The 24359-nt window shown below is 37.9% G+C and overlaps 2 gene segments (V, D, J or C); both read right to left on the bottom strand.

Annotated features, from left to right (window-relative positions):
* LOC114456123 (T-cell receptor beta-2 chain C region-like) overlaps window positions 1-24359 on the bottom strand; it is a 297915-nt gene that overhangs the window by 116674 nt on the left and 156882 nt on the right.
* Window positions 14712-19470, bottom strand: LOC114456125 (Ig lambda chain C region-like). The segment is given in 6 exon segments: window positions 14712-14993; window positions 15151-15257; window positions 15375-15401; window positions 15494-15823; window positions 17879-17923; window positions 19002-19470. Coding segments are annotated over 6 exon segments (558 nt in total).

The following is a 24359-nucleotide window of genomic DNA, read 5'->3' as shown; positions in this document are numbered from 1 at the left end:
TAAAAAAAGGTTCGTCAACGAGTAAAATTCAATATTTCAAATTTCTGGTTCATCAGGTGACACCTATCACTGCAGGAAGCTCAAATTTTCATGTACGCCATGGTCCTCTCACATATCACATGCTGGTTAACAACTTGGTCACAGACAAATACAACCACACTCAAACCTTTGGAGTCACTCTATAAACAAACAAATACTGGACAAGAAAACATTACGGTATCACCACTGCAATATTTTAGAAAAGCACAGTCTGTTAAACTGGGAAAATTACATCAAATATTAAAATCTCTGTTTAATTTACAAATGTATTCAAGGTCAGTCCTCTCCTCCCCTCAGTCAGTTTATAACCATCAGAAACCCCTCACATCGCAGTACACGAGGAGCAGCATGGGGGGACTGTACTGTTCCTCTCCGCAGAAGTGCCTTCAGTCAGAACCTTCTCTATAACCGCCTCACAGCAGTGGAACTCTACGGGGGTTGCAACGGGAGCAATTGCACCAGGCCCAGGCTTTGGGTGGAGTTCCTCCCCGATCCTCCCAAAAAATAAGATTCTGATTATTATTATTAATTTATTTTTTTTGTCACTCAGTACAAGAGGCCCTTTATGTTGCTCTAACCATTTTTTCCCCCCATAACGAGTTACTTTCAAAAATGTGTCAAAATGTGTCGTCACGTATGTCATTTATTGTATACTGCGGAAGATCAAACACTGGTTCTTTGTCGTTTCAGACAGGATGATAACAGAAAAGTAACATAAAGCTTCGTCCATGCGCTCAGTACAAATCAGGAAGAAGGTTGGTCTGAGTCAACTCTGACATTACGTTACCTTGGTTACCATGGCTCCCTTAAAGGGACAGTCCTCAGAAGGCCATCATTTCATGCGTGTGTGTGTGTGTGTTAGTATTGGTAAGTGTTATATTATAATACTTCTTCTGGTAATAGTATCTGGTAAATTCACAGTTGTCAGTAATAATAAATCAATAATTGATAGTTAAAATACAGAAAACTGCACAGCACTTTGGTCAGCTGAAGTTGTTTTTAAAATGTGCACAAATGCTCACAATTTGTTTTATAAATGATGATATTGTTCTCTACACTTATGTTAATAAAGGTCCCTGTGTGACATTTGGCTTGTGGCTTTAACTGACTTACCTTATTTTAAGGGTTTGCCTCTGAAAAAAGAAACGAATAGGTACGCTATGCTATAAGAGTTAGGGGAAACCCCAATTACATCACAGAGAAAACATCAATATATATTGAGTATTGCCATTCTGGTACAATTGTATGCATCAAAGCATCATCTCAAGGCAAGGGCAAAATATTGAGACATATATCGTATATCATGATATACTTGAAGGCTTGAAAATATCGAGATATTTAAAAAAAAAAGGCCTCATCGCCCAGCCCGAGTTGGTGGTTGTTGCCAGTTGGGCAATAATATCTGATTACTGTCTCTTTTATCAAATACTGTTTTTTTTTTTTTTTTTAATAATATGTGATATGGAAGTGTGATATGTTATTATGTAGCTATATTTTTCACTATATGTTTTATTGTATATTTCCTTAAATTTGTATTCTTTCAGGGTGACATTTGAACATTCTGTCCAGGGACTACAGATGAAAAATAGCTTTCTGGCTAAATGTGGCACATTTTCTCTCTGGATATTAATGTACACTGTCCCTGTTAAATAAACCAAGAACAAAAAAATTAAAAAAAATAAATCCAAGTGTAACTTCATATACATTTACAAGCCAGATGTGCAGATTTGTCTTGGCATCATATATTACAATCATACAGTATCACATTGACTGTGACGAAGACCTACTTTGGTGAGAAATGAATTAACCAGGTGTGAATGTCTCAAATCTGATAGAGTGAAAACAATGATGGTGAAGGTTTTGGTAAAGTAAACCCAGATTGTTTTGCACTGTGGTATCTAGCAGCACAATAGTACACACCACTGCTGTTCTGCTTTAGTTTGTTTAATGTTAGAGTGCAATTTTGGTTTATATCTGCACTCCCATCCATTATTACATCCATTCCAGCTTCTGGGTTACTCTCCTTATAATACATATATCCCAATAGTTCAAGGTGTCTATTGGTCATCTTGTACCAGAGGATTGTGTTGTAGCCAGGAATCTTGTGTGAACAGTAGAATTGAGCTGTCTCTCCGTAAACACCATGAATATTTCTGGGCGTCTGGAGTACTTTTTCACTGGAAGAGAAAACTGACAGAAAACATTAATGAGAGTAGGTCACATGTGCAAGGCTACAGTATGTGCAATATCATTTTGAGATTAGATAATGTACAATAAATTATAGTTACACAATCTACAGCAGAACAATAATCGCTATAAATAAATAAAATTATTATTAAAAAAAGTAAACTCAATAAAGACATCTTTAAAAGCCTATAATGAGTTATTTGATAGGATTACCTGAAATCAGGACACAGTTTAAATGAATGATTATTAGAAAAAATATCATGTTTTTCAGAAAAATTGAAAGAAAGAAAAAACTGTAAAAATGGTTGACAATCTCTGAGCTTCTGCTGTTGCATTGACTATTTGGGGTCTTTTTTTTTTAAACTCTTCCTTCTAGCAAATGTTAATGGGGTGGAGCTTAAACCCAATATGTTTTTTTTCACTAGTTAGAGGGCTGGAGTCATAAGAAAGATTGGTATCCCAAATCTGCAAACTATTTTATGAATTAAATATAAGAGATATTGAATGAGTTACTAAATGAATCAATGATTGAATGAGTAAGACTTTATTTATATTAGAGTAATAGAAAACAACAAGAACAAAAGACAAAACAAGAGCAAATTTTAAAAAAGTAAATCAATTGAAAATAATTGACACAATATTAACTTCATATGTTTGATGTATGTAGAGATTTTAACATTCTCTTTTACATATCTCTCTTATGTATTAGTCATTCTCTGACAGATTTATATATCATTGTTATAATGACTTTTGTTCAATCTCACCATTTTCCCCTGTCAAATGATGGGTTACAGCTGTAGCAGCTGTATTAGATAAGTTGAGGATCTTTTTGTACAAGTGATCAATGCAATGTCACACTGTGGTAACGAACAGCACAGAAGTACACAGCACTGCTTTCTAGGGTGAGTTTTCCAGTCTTTAATGTGCATGTCTCGTTTGATTTTGCACTTCCAGTCAGTGTCACTGGAGTTCCTTCTTCTGGAATCCAACTGTCTCCAACCATATGTGTCAGAAATGTCATCCCTTTTTGTTTTGATTGTTCATACCAGAGGATTCTGTTGTAGTCTAGAATGCTGTGTGAGCAACGGATTGCTGCGTTTTCTCCTGTTTTTTTAAACACATTGAGTGGACTCTGAGTAATCTGGTCACTTAAAGAAGAACCTGTAAAAAGAAGAATATTAGTGTTAAAAACAAAAGGATAAATTCTAGATTTGGCTTTAATCTTTTTATTTCAATTACCTGATACCAGTAGGATGTTCATCATTAAGCAAAGGGAAACTGCATTGCTATATTGGGTTGTCATGCTTGTTTCTAGTGCAAACAACTACTGCATAAAGTCATGACTAAGGTTGGTGGTGTCATTGAGCTTCCTCAAAATAACCAAACGGGTGTGTTCTCCTGTCAGCAACCAGTAGAAACACAAAGGAGGTCAAAGACTGTATATCACTAGAAATACAGATACTTAATTTACCTTGTTATTTACCTATTTATTGAAGGCACGCTACAAAATACTGTCATGTTTTTAAAATATTAAAATGCCATGATAAAATAATATAAAAGTCTTTAAAGAGTAACTAAACCCCTGCTTTCTGCTGACCTGCCACTAGGAGAAAAATAAAAAAAATGCCTTGATTTTGGATGTTTCTGCTGTTGCAGTAAGACACGCCCACTCAGTCAGCCCACAGCGCTGTGTGCAGAGACAGACGGTAATGCACACAATGCCTAAATTCTGTAAAGCGCTTTGAGTGTCTATTTAAAGCGCTATATAAAATCCAATGCATTATTATTATTATTATTATTATTAATATGTGACTGTACACTCACACACACATACTTCACACAGCTGAGATTTGTCACTACTACCACAGGCACACACAGCCTTGCAAACAACACTCAAGGGCAAACAGCCCTTCTCTCCCACCACCTCACGCACATAGCGATAAGACATACACACACATCCACACACACACACAGAGACAGAAAGGAATACACTCATAGCATAGATGTGTCTGTAAATAAACACATAGCGTGATAAACCCTCTGATTAGACCAGAATCTGTTCTTTATAGAAGCACAGGGTCAAAAACATCCCTGTTACAGCAGACTGTTTCACACTGAACACAGTGGACTTCCTCATTTAGGCTGTCAATCAATGCTCACTGAGGGCTGTGATTGGAGGAAACCCTCCTCCCTCCTCTCATCTTTTTTATGGGGCCATCAATGAAAGATGATGAAGCAGGGGAATCTAAAGAATTAGTTTCAGCCATTAGCAAAAATAAAATGTAATAACCGGCGTTCAACCCTTAAAGGCCAGTAACTCACAATTTACAATTAAATACGCAAAATTAAAATACTTTTACGAAAATGTGAAGAGTGGAACTAGAATTAATAAACAGCACTACTTAATACCCCAATACATGTGTATTCAGCAGAAATAAGTGGGTTTTGGGTTTAGTGACTCTTTAGAATAAGTCTTAAAGTGGTATATTACATATTGGTATGCAAATTTAAACTTTCTTCAGGCCTGTATAATTTGTAGGGAACTTTATTTTCCTTATTGCAGCAAAGTTGAATCCAATAGTGAAGTTTGAGGTGGATAAGTATTACAAAAAATAAAACTGTAAGAATGACGATCCATGAACAGAATCTACATTGAATTACCCTCAAACAGACTAACCATGTACACTTTTCAATGGGTGGTTTGCTACACTTTTGCTTTTGAAACAACAAATAATTAAGACAAAATCTCTAATTATGTCTTAAAAATAACAAAAGTGACAGCAACATTGAGATATTGTAGTAGAAATAAAGGTTTTTATCATGTCATAGTATAAAATACTAAAAACTTGCTGAGTGATTAAAATCTCTACCCATTCTGAACAGCACAGGGTTTACTGTGGACTCTTTCAGGTTCATGGGATCCTCAATCTTACGGGACCTGAAGTGGACCTCCCACATAGACACAATCAGAAAGAAGGCACAGCAGAGGATGTACTTCCTGTTTCATCTGAGGAAGTTCAACCTGACCCAGGAGCTGCTGATCATGTCCTACACCTCCATCATTCGGTTTGTTCTGTGCACCTCCATCACCGTCTGGTTTGAATCTGCAACCAAACTAGACAGACACAGACTGCAACGGAAAATCAGGACTGCATAAAAGATCACCGATGTCGACCTGCCCCCCATTCAGAACTTATACCGGTCCAGGGTCAGGAAACGGGCAGGTAACATCACTGCAGACCTCTCACACCCTGGACACAAACTGTTCAAACTCCTCCCCTCCAGCTGACGTTACAGATCACTGTACGGCAAAACAACTCATCATACAAACAGTTTCTTCCCCCAGGCTGTCACTGTGATGAACACTAAACAATCAAAGAGTGTCAGACCTGTTGCTGTGAAATAACCCTGGAACTAAACTATCACTGTAAATGTACATATATACGTATATTATTTAATTTAAATGATCATCTACGCACACTCTTTAATGTAAATACTGAAAAAGATAACTACCTCATGTTTACTTCATCATCCTTTTGCACTACTCACAACTGCACTATTATCTTATTTAGTCTTGTACATATTAGTCTGTTTATATTTTTAGTTGATTATTATTTAATGTTTACATTGTACAGAGAGAACACAGTCTACCAAAGTTAAATTCCTTGTGTGTTAAACATACCTGGCCAATAAAGCTGATTCTGATTCTGATAACTCACAAAATCTGGCTTGCCACACTTATATGACAAAAAAACCTGGAGACACTTAAGGATTCAAAAATTATTCTAATGTGGCCTAATTTAGCTCAAACATACAGGAATATATATATATATATATATATATATATATATATATATATATTGTTGTCCTTCTCTCTTGATAGATTATGGCCTCTATTGAAAACGTTATTTAATTTTTAGTTACCCTGTGTATTTCTCTGAAAATGATGAGAACTGAACCCTAATGGTTCATTTAGGCAGATGTGTGATGTGAAGCTGTGATAAGTCAAATATGGTTGATTTGTTGCGATCATCAGAAAGTGAATGATTGTCACACTGGAGGAGGTTTTCTGTTCAGCTCAGTGAGAACTTGTGGCACCGTGCTTTACTGACAGCACAGAAATACACTGCATGGTCCGCAAACTCCTTAGAGTCAGCGATTTGAAGAGACGACAGTCTGCGTCCGTCACCTGACACATTATAAATGCTTTTAAAGGATTCTTCAACAGCTGTTAGAGAATATCTCACATAACCAACAAGAGCCATGGTACTTTTGTGAAAGGACTGTTTGTACCACTGGATCATATAAAAGTCAGGGTTTGAGTGATTGCAGGTTATCTGAACTTCTTCTCTAGGAGGTTTCAGTAAGGCTGCAGGAGCCTGGTGCACTCGGACTGCTGAGACCTCTGTAGAAAACAAAATAAAATAAAAAAACAAACAGCTTTAGATTACCAAAATCAACTTAGCTCCAATATTATTAAAGAGGTTGATCAAATAAACTGTACCTGCTAAACAGAAAAGCAGTGCTGCCAAGATTATTAAGAGTGAGCTCATGATGCCCTGGTTGAAGGATGTAAAACTTAAACTAACTATAGCTTCATGAATGAATCACTTGTAGGAGGGGCTGAGCAATGATGTCACAGTTGAAATGCTTACTTGACATTACAGAAAGCATCTTACTGTAACATCAATGAGACACATTAGTTTGATGTCTACTGTTACATTATGTGTTCTTTGACAATACAGTTTTTTACGATTGAATAAACACAATTTTGATTGTTTTGTTTTGTTTAGCAAAACCCAACACACGAATAGCCCAACCACATACCCAATTAGCAAAACACCTTAACTCCTTTGCAAAATGAACCACTCTTGTAAAAACTATACACTAACTTATCAAAACCATATTTTTTTACCAAATGAAACACACACGTTGCATATGACTTAACTCTGTTTGCACCAGTTACACTCTGCTGTTGAAAACCTTAAACACTTTCGGCTAATTCTGCTTCTAAGTGCATAGAGTAGTATGGGTGAAGCACACAGTGAATTTGCAAAGAATCGCTCGGATTTGCACAACTGTCAACACAATGTCTGCTCACACTTTTTGCAAAACAATACACACAGTGAACACTTGTATGCATTACTGTAGACACCACACAGGACACAAGACTAATGCTGTTGACAATGTTATTTATTTTTCTCCATATACTCAAGCCAACATGGCGAAAAAAGAAAACATTTCCCAGTTTTCATGAACATAACATTTTATCCTGTACAAAAAAAGAACCCCCCCAAAAAGAAAACACAGCACATAAATTGCTACTGTTGGTCTCTTCTCCTAGCTGGATCTGGCCAGAGAATTTCATCCACATCACAGGCGATATCCTCATTTGCAAGACAGCGGGGAAAGAATCGCCGTGCATGCCGTATCCACCCCTGTATGGCTGTGGCCTCAATCTGGTCACAGGCCTCCTCCATGGCCTGAATGAGGGCTACCCAAGCCAGGGGGTGCAGATCGTAAACCTTCCACCGCCATGCCGAGAAGAATTCTTCAATTGGGTTAAGAAATGGAGAATATGGTGGCAGGAAAAGGACTGTGAAATGTGGGTTCTGAACCAGAGCAGAGCGGTGGAATGAAACATTGTCCCAGGTGACAATGTATTGGATCTGCATGTTATTTATGATTGTGAGGTTGTATACTCTGTCCAAAAATGTAAAGATGTGAGGTGTTTTATACGGACCCATGTTGGCATGGCGGTGGAGGACCCCATTCTGGGTGATTGCCGCGCAAAGGGTGATGTTACCCCCACGTTGCCCCGGGACACTAATAATTGCGCTCTGGCCAATTACATTTCTTCCCCTCCTTCTGACCTTTGAGAGGTTGAACCCCGCCTTGTCTATGTAGATGAACTCATGCTGAATGGCCTCAGCATCCATTTGTAAAACTCTCTAAAATACAGTGAAAGACAAGATAGTGTAGTTCAGCATAGATTTAGTGTACAGTACATTTACATGTAAAAAAAGGTTATGTGTGCAGTATGCAACATCAGAGTGCTAAAGTGAACAATACATACCTCCACATACTCATGCCACAGCTGTTTGACCCTCTCTGAGTTCCTCTCAAAAGGCACTCGGTACAACTGTTTCATTTGTACCTGATGTGCCTTCAGGATACGAGCTATGGTGGACAGAGAGACCTGATTCACATTATAAAAGATGATTTGGTCTTCAATAATATTGGCCTGGATTTCACGAAGCCTGATGGCATTATTTGCCAAAACCATATTCGCAATCTCCCTCTCCTGCAGTGGTGTGAAAATGGGAGCCCTTCCTCCTCGTTGTACTCGACCCTCAATCCTATGTAGAACAAAATACATGTAACCTACTGTAAAATGTCACAGGAAGGGGTATCAAAAGTGCTGATATGGGGTGCATACAGTAAGAAGCTGTAAACAGGTAATTTTTTTACCTGTTTTCCAGTCTGAATGCCCTTATGACAGATGCCACGGTGAATCTGCTGAGATTTGGCTGGACTCTCAGTCCAGCCTCCCTCAGCGTCAATCCATGGTTCACAACATGGTCCACAAGAGTTGCGCGAATTTCATTGCTTAAAGTTGGACCTCTTCTCCTTTGAGCTTCACCTACTCCTGCTTGAGGTCTTCCTCTTCCTCTTCCTCTTCCTCGGCCACGGCCTCTGCCTCCTTCTTCTCCTCCTCCTTCTCCGATTCCCCCTCTCATCCTCACTCTTCCTCTTCCTCCTCCTTCCATTTTGGTTAAGCTTGGTGAACTCACCTGCTGCATTTGTTATAGTGCTTAAACCTGATTGGTGTGTCTACAATTAAGCAATCTTGTGTTTGTACACCTGATGGCAGTGTTCAATCAACTGGCTCATAGGTGTGGTAATTTGACAGTCAGTGCTTTGGAATTGCAAGGAAGTGACATCTTGATATACTTCTGTGTCTAATGCATAGACGTGTGTGTTAGTGTTTCAAATCACGGTGTGTATTGTTTTGCACAAAGTGTGAACGGACTCATTGTGCTGACAGTGGTGCAAATCTGGGGCCAAGTTTTGCTCCTTGAGTGTAAGGTTTTGATAATTGGGCAACACTTTAGATTTTAGTGTTTATTCAATCGTAAAAAACTGTAAAAGCATCTTTAACTCTTCTGTGTGTTGAGTTTTGCCTTGAGTAAAGTGCTGAGCACCTCTTGATTATAATAAATAAAAAGGATAAATTACAATCAAGAAATAAAGTAAGCAAGATAATAAATAATATAAATCTCAAAATGTGGAATAATGTTGTGCAGCACAAAGGATAACAAAGCAGCCTTAACTACTGTAATAAAACCTACATATCTGTGGTGTTTCTCTGCAAGTGTTTCTATTCAATATGTTCAGATTGTGTGTGTGTGTGTGTGTGTGTGTGTGTGTGTGTGTGTGTGTGTGTGTGTGTGTGTGTGTGTGTGTGTGTGTGTGTGTGTGTGTGTGTGTGTGTGTGTGTGTGTGTGTTGGCTGTTGATTTCAGGCAGTTACTCAGAATGAGTCATGTGGTTTTTGTGCACCTTTGCATGTGATCACCACAGTGAGGACACAGAACACTCTGGTGTCAGCTGCTTCAACGTTCTTCACTGTAAAAGAGCCTTAGTCAATGTCTTTCTGTGTATTTGTCTTTCAAAGTCTAATTCATTGTTTTATGGGATCATAACAGTTAAAGTCATAGAACCAACACGTCTCCTCTGCCTCCAAAATCATGTTTGCTTTTGTTCTGAGTGCATTGACTCATATTTTATTTATTATTTTTATTTATTTAAGTAGGGACAGTACATATCAAAGAACATTCAACAAATGTAACTATGTCAGATTATAGCCATAAGCTAATTGTCTCGGGACAACAGATGGAAATTAGCAGCACTGAGCTCATTGACTTTAAGATGAACTAAAGATGTGTAAAAGTAGAATTTTTTTCTTTAAATGTGTATTATTTCCCATGCCTCTGGAGACACATGCAATGTGGACCCTGCCTGGAATGAATTTAGGACTGGTGAACTAAAGATGAGAGATATTTCCCTATCCCCTTACCCTAACCCTGAACATCTATCCTTTCCCCCAGCCAACCAACCCCTTCTTCTTAGCTGTATCGTCACATTCTGGTGTAAGTTTTATTCATCTGAAGCATATTTTCATTCCAAGTGGCACAAAATTCGGATATTGTCTTGGTATGCACAAAATAATAAATTTATTAACCTGACAATTTTACAAGATCATGTTGGAATGAGTTAAACTCATGTAACACCCATGTAATCATCAAAAGTTTAAACAAAATAATGCATTACGTCTCAGTAATGGCCTATATTTCTCCCTATAGACTTGGATAGACTGCAACACATGAGATGAGTCAGTGTAAAAGGTGTATTGAAGGATAGATCATTTGCAGACTGTATTGGAGGAGGCCACAGATGTTGTTTCACATTTACAAAACTGAATTTGTATGCACTCAATTATTCTGTAGAATTTTCGGTAGATGGCGCACTTATACAGTATTTGTCATGATAAGATAGAACACAAGTTATCCTCCAGTAATGAGCTGCAGGCAAAAACTCTTGTGTATCAGAGTCTGATTTTATATGGAGTTACTGCAGTGAAATTAAAACATTTAGCACGATTAGAATATTTAATATTTATGTTTTGAGCAAGTGTTTCCTTTGAAGTACAGTACAAAGATTTATAACAGAAAAACTAAAAAGAAAGAAATAAAGGAATAAACTTTTCAATACATTTACAGATACTGATTTCAAAAACAAAAATGGCTATTATATATCAGATTATTGATTATTGTTCCCAGAACCAGCCAATTTGCCTTGAAAAAAACCTTCATCACCATGAAACTCGTTTTCTCTAAATAAGTGCTGGCTTCATGCTACTTTTGATTAATTTCTTTCAACTATAAAACCAAGGAAGGAGGTTGCAATATGTAGACACTAATAATATGAATATGGGGTATTCCCCATAATACTTCTTTGGGTTCTGTGACAGACTTACTGTACGTCTTGTGATGTGCCTTGCTTTACCCTGATGTGAGATGAACAGAAAATGAATGAAAGAATGAAACTGACACATGCGAGATTGGGTCAACTGATGTGAGAATCGTACATATATGATACAAATGTAATTGATTCTAACCAATAACCCTGTACATGTACTCATTTTCAGTGGATTTGGAATATTGCATAGCATTTCTTCTATTATAGAATTACAGATTTTGTTGTATTATTTCAAGTTTGTGGATAAAAACTAACGTTCAAGACACAGATTTGTTTCCATATTTCAATAATGGTTGTTCTAAATATCAGTGAAGGAGGGTTCTAAGCAAACACTTCATAGTTTGAGTTCTTTTAAAGTATTTCTCAGTAGTTGCTCCTTTAGATTACACAAAAACATTTGTTCGGACAATGTATACATTGCACATTGTGACAGATGAACTGTCTCAGCCCTATGCAAAAGCATGCCTTTTTGTATGTGGTGCTTTAAAGCTGCAGTATATACGTTTTTTGGCATCATTTGGTCAAAAATCCATAATCATTTTTAAGCTTATTGTAATTCATAATGTTCTGAGTTGACAGTGAATCTCTGCTCCTTCTCCTGGCCCTGTAAATGATGTTTAGAAATCCAGGAGTGTGACACTGGATGTCAGCCAATCAGAGATCTTTCTACAAACAGTGTGCTCCAGAGCTGTTTTGAGCACTACTATTGGCTGCTCGACTGAAGTCAGGCACGTTCAAGGACCATCGGTAGTGAAAGTGTAATGACGGATGTACCAGCAGAAGCATTAGTCACAACTGTTACACAGTAAATCAAGAGGAAAAAGGCAGACCATGATGGAGAAGCAACAGAATAAAGGCACTGACATGTTCGGCAGGAATGGACTGCTTTGCGTCCTCGTGGATCCCAGTGACTGCAGAGGGTCCGCCCCACACATTGGTGTCAGAGAGAGGTTGATAACAGATGGGATAAATTGTGTGTAAACCAAGAGAAGCTTATTTAAGGGGAATTCATTTTACAGTGTGGATGCAGAGTTATGGATGTCACTCTGCCCTGAGCGGCTGCTGAGATCACAGCCGCTTGTGAGAGCTTGTGGTGGGGACGAGCTGACGGCAACAGCCGCTGCTCAGGCCAGTAACTAAAGTGATACATTCTCTACAAACGTGACACTTTATAATCTGCTATAATCTGGGTCACTTTATAAATCATGTTCTTATTAAAACTGCACTGACATGTTTATTATATATATTATTATCAAGAACGTATTATTGTATTCCTTAATCTTATTTTATTTTTGATTCATCTATTGTCTTCTATTGTTTGCTATTGCACCTTTTTTAAGCACCTGTAAGCCAAAGCAAATTCCTAGTTGTGAATTCTGTTCATCAACAATGGCAATAAAACATTCTGATTCTGATTTATTCATGTCAGTCTCTAAAACACCAGAACAATCTCCAATAACACAAGATAAAGTCTCTACACTTGTCACTATGTCACTATTGAGAAAAAAAGACGCTAAGAGCGTTCACAAAAGACACCGATCAGAAAGGCTAAGTTTCAGTTTCGGTTTCAAAATGGAGCGTAGGGAGGATTCTACAAACTACAGCTTTAACATTTGCCTGGTTACCTAAATCAGGGGCTATATACTGCTATACAACTCATGGGTATTTACTGTGAGGCGTTCCTAGAACATCAATCATTCCACCCTTTATTTGTCTTCATTCTGCTGAAACTGTGATGTCTACTGGCTTTTGTTGAAGGATTTCAGTCAAACCTCTTCTAACATTGGCTCGGCCAAGTGTGTGTTTGTTTGTTCTCTCATCTCAGATTTGGTAATTAGAACTCTCTTAGTAGGTTTACTATTGCAACAACACATTATGAGTATGGTAAAGCTAACCTGTCTCACCATGGTCTAATCCCAGCTCACGTTTCCTATTAGTGGGCGAACAATCCAACTCATTGAAGAATCAAAAAGCGACAATTGCTATGAACATTTGGCCGCCGTAAGCCAGTTATTCCTGAGGTTTATGGCTGAATAACTGTCTCAATGTGTAGCCTAAGTCACATGATCAATTGGTCCAGTGTGTGGTACCCTGAGTAAACTAGGAATGGCTTCATATAATTTGATCTAAATTCTGAATTTAGAAATCATCTTTGACACAAATTCCTACTGCAACTATGATATAGCACAATAGAACGCGCTAGTGCAATGCTACACATAGTAATTGTGAGTGAAGACAGGCCCTTCTCTGAAACTTGAATGTTCACGATAAAAACAGTTGGTTTAACCTGCCATAACAATGTAACAGAATATTTTTTATTATTGTCTATGTATTCTCTATATCGTTTCACAAAATAGTAACGTATCAGCAACTTTAGTCAAGTGTGTTTGTATTGAATGTTAAAACCTTACAATACATTAAATGAACAATGTGCAGCACATGTTTCCTTTTGTATCCCATTAGAGGATCTAAATACATATATTTTTTTAAACATAAATATGAATTAAAAGAGCCAGTAGATAAATTAATTTACTAAATGTCATTTTAAAACAAATTTGATTACAGTAAACATCTGTTTCGTGACAAGTGCCACAGTCATGGGTTTCAAACACACTTTGCGGATGTGCAGGGGTGTGCAGATGTGTAGGCGCTCGAGGTTGTGGTTAATTGTGACGTTTGTGCAGGCAGCGTTCTCACCACATCCTGCATTCTGCTGTTTTTGCTTAATTCTCTGCATGTATGTAGAACCTGTTGCTAACAACTGCTTTGACCTTCTTTGTAAAATGAGAAGCAGTCATTGTAGAAGTGGAACATCTAGATATATTCTTAGAACCTCTTTTTATTTTTCTAATTTTTAATTATATATTCAATGATAAACGTGACAATACTGAAGCTAAAATATGTGAGCAGCACAAACAGAAAAATATAAACCTGTCAATGATTAAGAAGATCAAAATGCAACAGTTCTATCTTGTGGTGTGGAGGGTAATAACAAAAAGGTGGTGTAAAATAAGTCTTCAGGACAACTGAGTTGCAAAAAATATGACATTTATTATACAATCTGAGTCCTGAACAGGTAAAAAATGACCTGCTGAGAGCTGCAGCTGGATCAATGGAAACTCTGAGGCTAGTCAGGGAAGGCAAAAGCGTATATGCTTCAGAGGTATGTCATCCAACATATCGTATTAATCTTTAACATGAGCTCATCACCAAATAAGGGATCTTCTTGCTTTGGCAAATAGCTTGGAGAAAAACGGTCTATCAATTAAATCAAAACTTGGACCGAAATACAAGCCTGTCTGGTATCGGCTGATACAGTGTATATAAACTTGAAGAATACACGTTATACATCTGGTATCTTGTTTACAGAATCATCTCCACACTAAAGATCTTCCTTATAGGTCTTGTATACACAGACTGAGTAAATATCAGTGGACACTCATATGCATTTGGCTAGAGTCAATTCTTTATTCAGAAAGAGTATAAACCTTTAATAAGCACAATACAAGAGGAACATAATACACCTCACAACAAAAGCCATTTTAAATTCATTAAACAAGATATTTCTACTAAATGAGATCTTGTGATGCTTGTTTAGTAGCTAATTCATCCATTTCACAAAAAAATGGACTTTGCAGAATATATGAGAGTGTGAATATGATCTTCTTTACAAACACCAATTTCTGTTTGTTTTCTCCAGCTTCACTTTTGTTTTCCTGCAGATGCCTGTAACACACAAATGAAACAGTTGCATGTAATTGTGAGGAACCTTTTTTCCTAACATGTTGGGTATAAATATAAATGCTGTGTCAGCACATATACTCTGCACGTAACATATTGAAGGTAATGTTGGATTAGAAAAGGAAAACTGTGCTCAACATACGTGAAACTTCCACACCAGAAATGTGACAAATGCTCCATAGACACAGCTCTTGGTGATGAAAATGATATAGGAGAGTTTGGCATTTTGAGTGATCCTTAAAAGATTTTCTGCAGAGAATTGATAGAAAACATTTTTTAAAATTCAGATAAACACAGAACGTAGCTTTCCAGGATCAAACCTAGCCATGCAACAACTTTAATAATCTATGAAGACAAATTATTCACCTCTTTTCATGATTACCGTTGTGTTACCTGCAATTGAGACCAAAAAGAAACTCAGAAATTGTTCCCACTATGTAAAGATTCAGAAAAAATTGCTTATAATTGTACAAAAGCACACGTACCTTTAACGCCTTTGAGCGTTTTCTGATGTGTAATGGTGGTTTCTCCATTAAAAAAGTTGACCTCACATTTAAAACTGTTGTCCGGGTTGTGCCACTGTTCAGCATTGACTGTCAGTCTGCTGGTGATCCTGTAGAAGCTTCCATCTAGCTGAGCAGCAGAATCCGTAGAACCTTCATGTCTATTTCCATTGATGGACCAAATCACACTGACGTGGTCTGGGTAGAAGTTAGAGGCCAAACAAACTAGGGTCTTTTTATTGGTCCTGTCACCTTCTTTTGCTGATGGTTTGAATAGCTTTACAGTGGGTGGGATGGGTTCACGTCCTGTTTCTGCAAAGTATTGTAAATATGTCACAGAATCAAAGCAGAAAGAGTTAATTTAGTGTAAACATAAAAAACAGTGATAGCATTTTCAATAGTCTTAAAATTCTGAATTGTTTTCTTCAAATATCCCTTAGAATTGTTCCCTGTACTGCTTTTTTCATGTGATAAGAATACTTCATTGATGAGGCAAGACACAATAAAAAACTAATTTAGTTATATATGTCCATTGTCAAAAGATAAGATTTATCTTTTTTGATCATTAAATTAAGCTTTTAGATCTGAATTATAAAGTGTGACTTTCATATTTTGAGAAAGTAAAAGACAAAATGTCCTTGTTGTCCTTGCTGACAGTATTTTTTCACGCTGAAAATTTCTCTTAAATACTATTTGCAATTCAACAGCAAGACACAGTCTGTCAGGGCTTTTAAATCATTTTTTTATTAGCGTTTTTTTTTTTTTTTTTAAATCTTAGCTTTATAAATGTATTTTTGACCTGAATGTCATTTTACACTGAAAACTACAGTACTGGTATTTAGAGGTGTATTTTGTATTATGAGAAGGTATTCTCAAGAATTCTATTTCCCTTAAATTATTAATTGATGTAAAATTATATTCCATCAATTTGTAAGAGTTAAGGTCATGATTTCACTTCACATTTTATAGTGACTGGAGTCCATTATTCTATTTATACAGGAAACCAATCAGATCACAGTATTACAGTAAAGCACAATTATCTTTTTAATATATACCTATTTACAGCTGTGATCAATTTAAACAAACTGACCTGTTTTCAATGTATCAAACTGCATTATGCACAAAATTAAAACTTAAATATAGTCAAGCTGGAGGTGAACTTAAAGGCACCATTTACATCACCCAGTTGTTTGTAAGAAAAACTCCTTGTTTTTCCCATTTAAACTCATCATAATACATCATTATTACAAGTATTCTGACTAGCAAACAGATCTTTTGTTAAAGACTCAAACTTAATCTGAGTTGTTTGTCATAGTAAACACATTTAAGTTACCATACTCTTGATGTAAATTCTGTCTATGACAGGTTAAATATATATTGTGAATGTTTAACATATTTCTTGAAAATCTACCAAATAAAACTGAAAACCAAATATGTCTGGTTTTTGGATGGTATTTTCTTACCTAAAACAGTGAGTTTACTTCCAGCTCCAAAGTATGCCTCACTATAGGAGCACAGAGACTTTCAGCTGGTTTAAAATACACCTGTGTTTAACATTCTCTGTCTGTGAAAAGACTTTGATCCCGACAGACTTTGCTGTGTAAAGATTTTGTATTGTTGTAATCTACATCCTAAAATAAATTTAACGTTTTGACATATGATATTTAAGTACAAATGTTCTTACTTCATGAAGGGCTTCTGCAACAATAACACGACATTTGCTCGTTGCTTAAAATAAAACTTTTCTCTTTTCTTTAGAGATTGTCTTCCAGATTTCCAAAGGAATAATAAAAGACACTTATCAAGTGGAGTTTTCACTCAAACAGATTTGTACAAAAAAAATATTTTTAAGGCTTCAATATATCAGTTTTCTTGATATATTGTAACAATGAAACTGGTTGTTAAACTGACTAAATAGACAGTTTTGTACCCAGGCCAAAATAAGATTTGTACTTACAGTATTCAAGGTTAACAACAAAAGGCAGTGAGTTTGCAAACAATAGATTAGGATTCGTCGTGTGATTTTTTCTGTTATTATTGCAAACTTTTAAACAGCATTGATTTAAAGTTGAATGCGTCTTACCTAAAACACTTAGTTTCGTTCCTCCACCAAAGTAAGCTACATCAGACCAGCTCACAGTTCACCAAATCAATACTCAAACAACCTACGATACAGCCTTGATGTTTAATCATATTACTGTATCCGTCAAGCATTATTACAGAATTTCCCTCAAAAATATACTTACCCAAAACACCCATTTTAACTTGATTCTTTTAAAACATGCAAAATAAGAAACAAAAAACTACCAGAGGTCAAACTATTCTTTTTTTTTCTCCTTTTTTTTTACTTGTATTGTTCTCACTTACCTAAAACAGAAAGTTTAGTTCCTTGTCCAAAGTATGCTGGATTAGAGGTGTCACAGTGTAGAAGTATAATGAATGAAACCTGTTTACCAGTGTTATCTTTAAATAAAATCACACTAAGCTAACTAATGCTATGACTAAATGGAGATGTTATTATTAGAACGTATTAAAGCAAATACTTTACCTAGAACAGTCAGTTTGGTTCCTTGTCCAAAGTATGCTTCATAGTTGTCACAGTGTAGAAGTATAATGAATGAAACCTGTCTACGGCGATTACTGTTAAGAATTCTCACACTAAGCTCACAAATGTTCTGATGAAATTATATTACAATGCATTAAAGTAAATATTTTACCTAGAACAGTCAGTTTGGTTCCTTTTCTAAATAATGCTTTGGTTAGATAGTCACAGTGCAGGAGGACTGAGCATGGATTTATGCTGATTAATCATTTGATAATTCCAACACTTTCTAAAATAGAAAGACCGTATAATATTACAGCATTAAAACAATAATTACCTAAAACGGTCAGTCTGGTTCCTTGGCCGAAGTAAGCAGGTTGAGTATAGCTCACAGTGTTGGGAACTTTGCTAAATATGGCATTTCTTATCACAGCAAATTGTTGTTTATGTTATAAAACAACATTTAGATCATTTTAACACAAACTGATGGGAGAGAGCACTGACTTACCCAAAACAGTGAGTTTTGTTCCTTTTCCAAAGTATACCACTGATCCATAATCACACTGACAGACACTTCACTAAAAAGCCATAAAACACTTTGATTCCTTCTTTGTCAGACACAAGCAAATAATCCAGAGGAAAACTAGAGTTCAAACATGCAGGTCCAGCAAATTAAATCCATGTGTAGTTTAATGTTGTCAAATCGAGTGAATAAATGTCCAAATGCTCCTTTGCATTAAAAATGATCCTTTTAAAGCAGTAATCCAGCTGAGTTTGGTTAATGGACAAAAGTTCTGCTTTGCCAGCAGGTCCCCCCATCCTAGAAACCCTCATATTATAACTTTTCACTCCAACAAGCCTCCCTGACTGCATGTGAAGTCTAAACAGGAGGTTTACCAAAGAGGAGGTTTTTGTACAGCGTCTCTATGGGTTTGTATCACCGTGGCCCCCAGTCCCCACAATGATAAAACATTACACAAAAACGTACTTTGTCTCTCTTCCCTTCACACGGGTTCTCCGTATCTCAGCCTCCATCTGAGAGCAGCTGTGCAGGCTGACTCTAATCTACCCGCTGCTATTTCTGTCATAGCGAAGAAGCATCAACAAAGGGTAGAGGAAACTGGTGTCACACTGTTTTAGTACAAAATACGTCAGAGTAAGAGCTTTTCTGGTCACCTTTTTTCATCTAAACACTGAAGCCCTGCCTCATCCTTTAGATTCAGAGGTGAAAGTAACAGATTACAAGTAATCACGTTACGTTTTAAAAGAAGTAAAGTAATTAGTTGCATTTCTACATCCAACCATTACTGAGTAAATTATAATATCTTGTGATATTTTTTTTAATTTCCATTTCATTGAACATAATCCATATGTTCTTCGTCGTGTCATTTCTGACCACTGAGGGTTGAATGCCGGCTATTACAATTGAATTTGGCTATTGGTTGAATGGTAAAGCTCTTGAAACCCCTGCGTCATCACTTTAACTGTTGGCCCCGCTTCTCCTATAAAGCCTAACACCCGCCTCCTTGGTTGGATTGACACCTCAAATGACCACTATGTGGCAAAAGTGTCCGTACTGTCGGACTCGCTCATGTTTAGCTCGTTAGCTAGCAGTTGTGATGTGTTTTGATTCTGTGTGCGGGGACGAAGGGGAGGGGGTGGTTACTCAAAGTAGCTGGGCGTGTCTTACTGCTACAGCAGTAACGCCCATAATCAAGGCTTTTTTTAATTTCCCTCCTAGTGGCAGCTCAGCAGAAGGCAGGGGTTTATTACCCTTTAAGTTTATACATGAGATGTTTACTGTACACAAGGGAACCGTGGCAAGATTTAATACCAAACAATAAATAAAAAAATATGTGGTGGTGAAAGTAGTAACTTTTACCTTTAGGTAACTTTTATCTACAGAACAGAACATTGCACCCCAAATCATGACTGACTGTGGATATTTCACACTGGACTTCAAGCAGCTTGGGTTCTGTTCCTCACCCGTCTTCCTCCAAACCCTTGGACCTTGATTCCCGAATGAAAGGCACACTTTACTTTCATCGGAAAAGTGGACCTTGGGCCACTGGCCAACAGTCCAGTTCTTCTTCCCCTCATTTTTTTCTGCAAAAACTGAGAAGTAAATGGTGATTTATTCACAGTATTCAAATTTTTTAATTCCTGTTTTCGTGGGTTTGATGAGCTGGAAGCCCAAATTATGTAAAAATAAACAAATGAATTCTTGAAATCATTGAAATTGTGGACCCTAAATCTATAAACTTTAAATTAAACAACTTTTTCATGATATTCTATTTTTTTGGAAAGGGTCTGTAATATATATAAATCTGACCTGCATGTTAAAATATAACTTTAAACATTGTTTTGAAATTGTGCAGCACTGTAGTCTTTTTTAGCAAAATGTATTTCATTTAAATTAACAATAGGAAATATCTTTTCTACACTTTTTTTTTTTTTTTTTAAAGTGAGAGTGAAATGTGAAGTTGTAGTTGTGTATATTATGCTTATTGTGTTGTGTAATCAAGCCAGTCTGGTGACAAGTGTGAAGCTTAGGTATAATGGTGGTGGCTGTGGACAGAGGGAAGGAGTGAGTGGTAATACCTAAAACAGGTATTTGGGATCAACGTGTCTAAGGTTAAGCCCACTATGAGTTTTATCCCACAGTCCAAGGCATGCCAGTGCATCATAAACCAATGTATCTGCAAAAAACGCTACTGCAAACCCAGGAGCTGCCCCGGGACCGAAGATGCAGCCAGGCCAGCAGAAAGAGCGGGGGCCAAGGAGCCCAGGCCACCCTCCCCAAGACCTTGAGACCCCAAGCCGAGAGGCAGCCACCGCCCCCCACATATACATCAGATAAAGCCCCAAGGAGCCGAGGACCCAGCGAACTCCGCCACCGACCCCAACCCACAACCCCAAGGCCCCCCCGCCAACATCCACCAATCCAGTTTGGAATAGGGAATCAAAGGGAGGGAACGGGCCGACCCATGTTACTTAGGCTTCTCTGTACCATACACCATTCATCAAAAAAGTTTGTGAAGGTGTATCAGTGTCAGAGTGTATAATAAGTTCAGAGCCCTGTACTGGGTAGACTGACTGCAGTCAGTCACCACCATGCCTGCTTGTATAAAACTTCAAATAAAGTGTTACCAAACTTTCTATAAAGCATAAAAACACAATCATTATATCCAAGTGTTGTGGAATAATCCCATTTCTCCCAGCCCGTCTCTGTTCCTGAGTCCACCTCTTTGACAAAAGTCATCAGCAATAAATGTATCAGCACCACTATACTGTATATAGACAATCAGGACTCCCAAGATTTTTTTTTCCCACCCAGCAATAAAAATATTTGTTATATTTGGCCTGAGCTGTAAAAGGGGAAACTAAGAGCAGTCTGTGAAGTTCTGTGCAGACATAATAACTGGGAAAAAAGTATTAATTAAGTCTGAAATAGTATTTTTTTCAATGACTGTAATTTTTAAGTTTGTCTCGTCATCCGTACCTGCTTCTGTACAGGGTTGCAGAGGATGCTGGAGCCTATGCCAGGTGACACAAAGCTTAAAATAGTATAATCCCCACACCAATACTGCTAGAGGCAGCAACGCTTACCTGTACGTCTCAGAGTGACCCTTAGTTTTAAGCTGATGTGGACATTTCCTGGAATCTTTTGAGGAAGTATGTTTTACTGTCAGAACAACTTTTGGTTAGTGAAGAAAAAATGTCACCAGATAAACTAGCACACCCAGTCAAACCACAGCATGCGTTCCATGTCTTTACCAATACTATGTGAACAGCTGCCTGCTCTGTGTGCATCACTGTGTTGGGCTGCACAGTAATAGGTGCTGCTGTCACTGAGACGGGTGTCATTAATTTCAAGAGTAAAGCTGTTTTGTTTTTCTTTGTGGGTCGATGTAAAACGCCCATTTATTTTCTCATATTCACTAGTGAGAAACTCCAATGGTGCTCCATAGTGGTTTTGTCTGTACCAATACATGTAATAGCTGCTCATAGTGAATGAACGACCCAGACTACAGTTCAAGGTTATGTCGCTTCCAAGAGGAGATATCTGATCTTCGGTCTGTAGAATGACAACAACACTGAGACCTGCAGGAAACAGAGGATAATGTTAAACTGTGGTTAGTCAATGAGAGAAGCAGCATATTGATAATAATCCATCATAAACTGAACCACCTGAGTGTAGAAGGATTGACAGACACAGGACTGTGATCTGCATGATAGCAGTGAGCTGTGTTCAGCTGTGAGAGAGAAAAGCTCACTGCATAGAGGAAACATAGTGACATAGTGACAGCACGTGATTGGACAGATGAATGTAAAACCCCTTTAGGAAGTTTTGAAGGTGAAGACTCATGATTCTATTTGGCTCAGTTGAATCTCTTAGAGGATTTCTAAAATGTCATTAATCAGGGCTGCCAAGTTTCAGAAAATGACAAGAGTGAGACTTTAGTGACATGATGCGTTCCGGCAAAAACAATTTGTCCTTTTTTAACATCACTTTGACCTGTTTTAACGTTGATTTATACCTCAAGACTGATGTTCTCACCTCCATGCCAGCTGCTCTCCCTGCACTGTGGCCTCCTAATGCTAGTTTTAATCAGCCAGAAATTAGAAATGAAAACTGTAACAAAAATTTTGACAAAATAGATTTATTTGTTGTTTCATTTCAACCAACTCTCCATCATTTAGCTGGGGACATGTCTCATATTGTAGGGGTTTGTCACCAAAAAGAACAGTTAGACTGCAAACATATTAAACTCTCTGATCTTCCTTTTATCGCTACAACCCTCTAGCATCACAACTGCTTTAAAACCCCACTGATTGCCTCCACCCTGACTGCGTGGTGGAAAGCCCTGGACATTACGAATGTTCAATTAAAAACTAGCATGTTGTCTCCAATCTGGCACAACCCCGACTTTAGAAATAGAAAAACACCACTCTATCTGAAGACAATGGAAAAGAGTGAAATCACTAGTGTTGTAATACTTTACATGCCTTATGGCTTTGTTCCCCAGTTCAACAGTTTTGGTTTCTAATTACTGAAAAACTGTCTTCCATTTCGGACTGCAGGATTCCTCTATCTCCATATCTATGTTTGATAGGAGACCTGACGATGCTTGATCTTCAAGCAAACCAATCGCAATCCATCCTTGCGACACTCACCATATAGCAAAAAAAAAAACAATATTAGTGAATTGGAAAGATAAAAAATCCTTAAACATAAACCAATGGCAAAATCTTCCCATAGAATTTATTTCCATGGAAAAGATGTCTGCTCTCAGAAAAGAAAAAAAAGCTTGCTTTGAGGAGCGTTGGACTCCTTTTATAACTGCATTTAATTTCAATTTCTTAGCATGATGATCTAACCTGCAAGCGACTGCCAGCACCACTCTTTATTAACACACTAATCCAACTGTAGACCTGGACCTCCCTGGGCTTGTGGGGTGGCCTGGGTGGCTTGGGTGGGTTGCCGGGTGTCTGTGTGCCTCTGGGTTTGTTCCTTTTGGATGTTCTCGTGGACTGTTTGATTTAACTCTCCTGCCCCCTCCGTAAACGTCTGGGTGGTCCCTGGGGCTGGGGGCTTGTGTATTTCTTGGCCGCTCTTTTCCCCTCGCTCTCTGTCTCCCTGCCCCCTGGACCCCCCCCCCCCATGCGGGGGCCTCCCCTGTAGTCGTGCTGGGTGGGTGTGGGGGGCCCTGCCTGTGGTTCTTGGCCTGGCGGATCCACGTCAGGAGTATTTGGTCTGCTGGCTGAGAGCGCCGAGCCCCATTGGCACTGTGCCGGGGCGGGGGTGTCCCCGGGGGTGGGCCTGCTTAGCAGTTGCACCGTCTTCAGACTTCATATGTTAGCGCTGTGTGCTCGTTTTAGATCCTTGATGATATGGCCTACGTGATTTAATTTAAGTCTAAAGTTTTCATTAGTCATTTCATTTTGCCGTTTTTGTCTTTGAAAAGACTGTATTAAAATGCAGTTCGTGACGTTAGCTTGGCACTAGCGTTAGCTCGGTGCTTGTGTTAGCTCACTTGTTAGGGTTCTGCAGGTTCATCATCTTCATTTTCATCTCGCTCCGCCGGATTCAACTCTGGCTCGAACATGTAAGGCTGGATGGACAAGTCTTCCGTTGTTGACATTTTGTAAATAACCTCTGAATAAAAAGCCGCTACATAGCCGTATCTCTTCTATCAAAATACAAAAATGGCCGAGCAGGGTGGAGTTGAACCGAGTGTGACTGTATTGTTCCTCTCCACAGAAGTGCCTTCAGTCAGAACCTTCTCTATAACCGCCTCACAG

This window comes from Gouania willdenowi, chromosome 22 (assembly GCF_900634775.1).
Source record: "Gouania willdenowi chromosome 22, fGouWil2.1, whole genome shotgun sequence".
Taxonomy (NCBI): domain Eukaryota; kingdom Metazoa; phylum Chordata; class Actinopteri; order Blenniiformes; family Gobiesocidae; genus Gouania; species Gouania willdenowi.
This window is presented reverse-complemented; position numbering and strand designations above follow the sequence as displayed.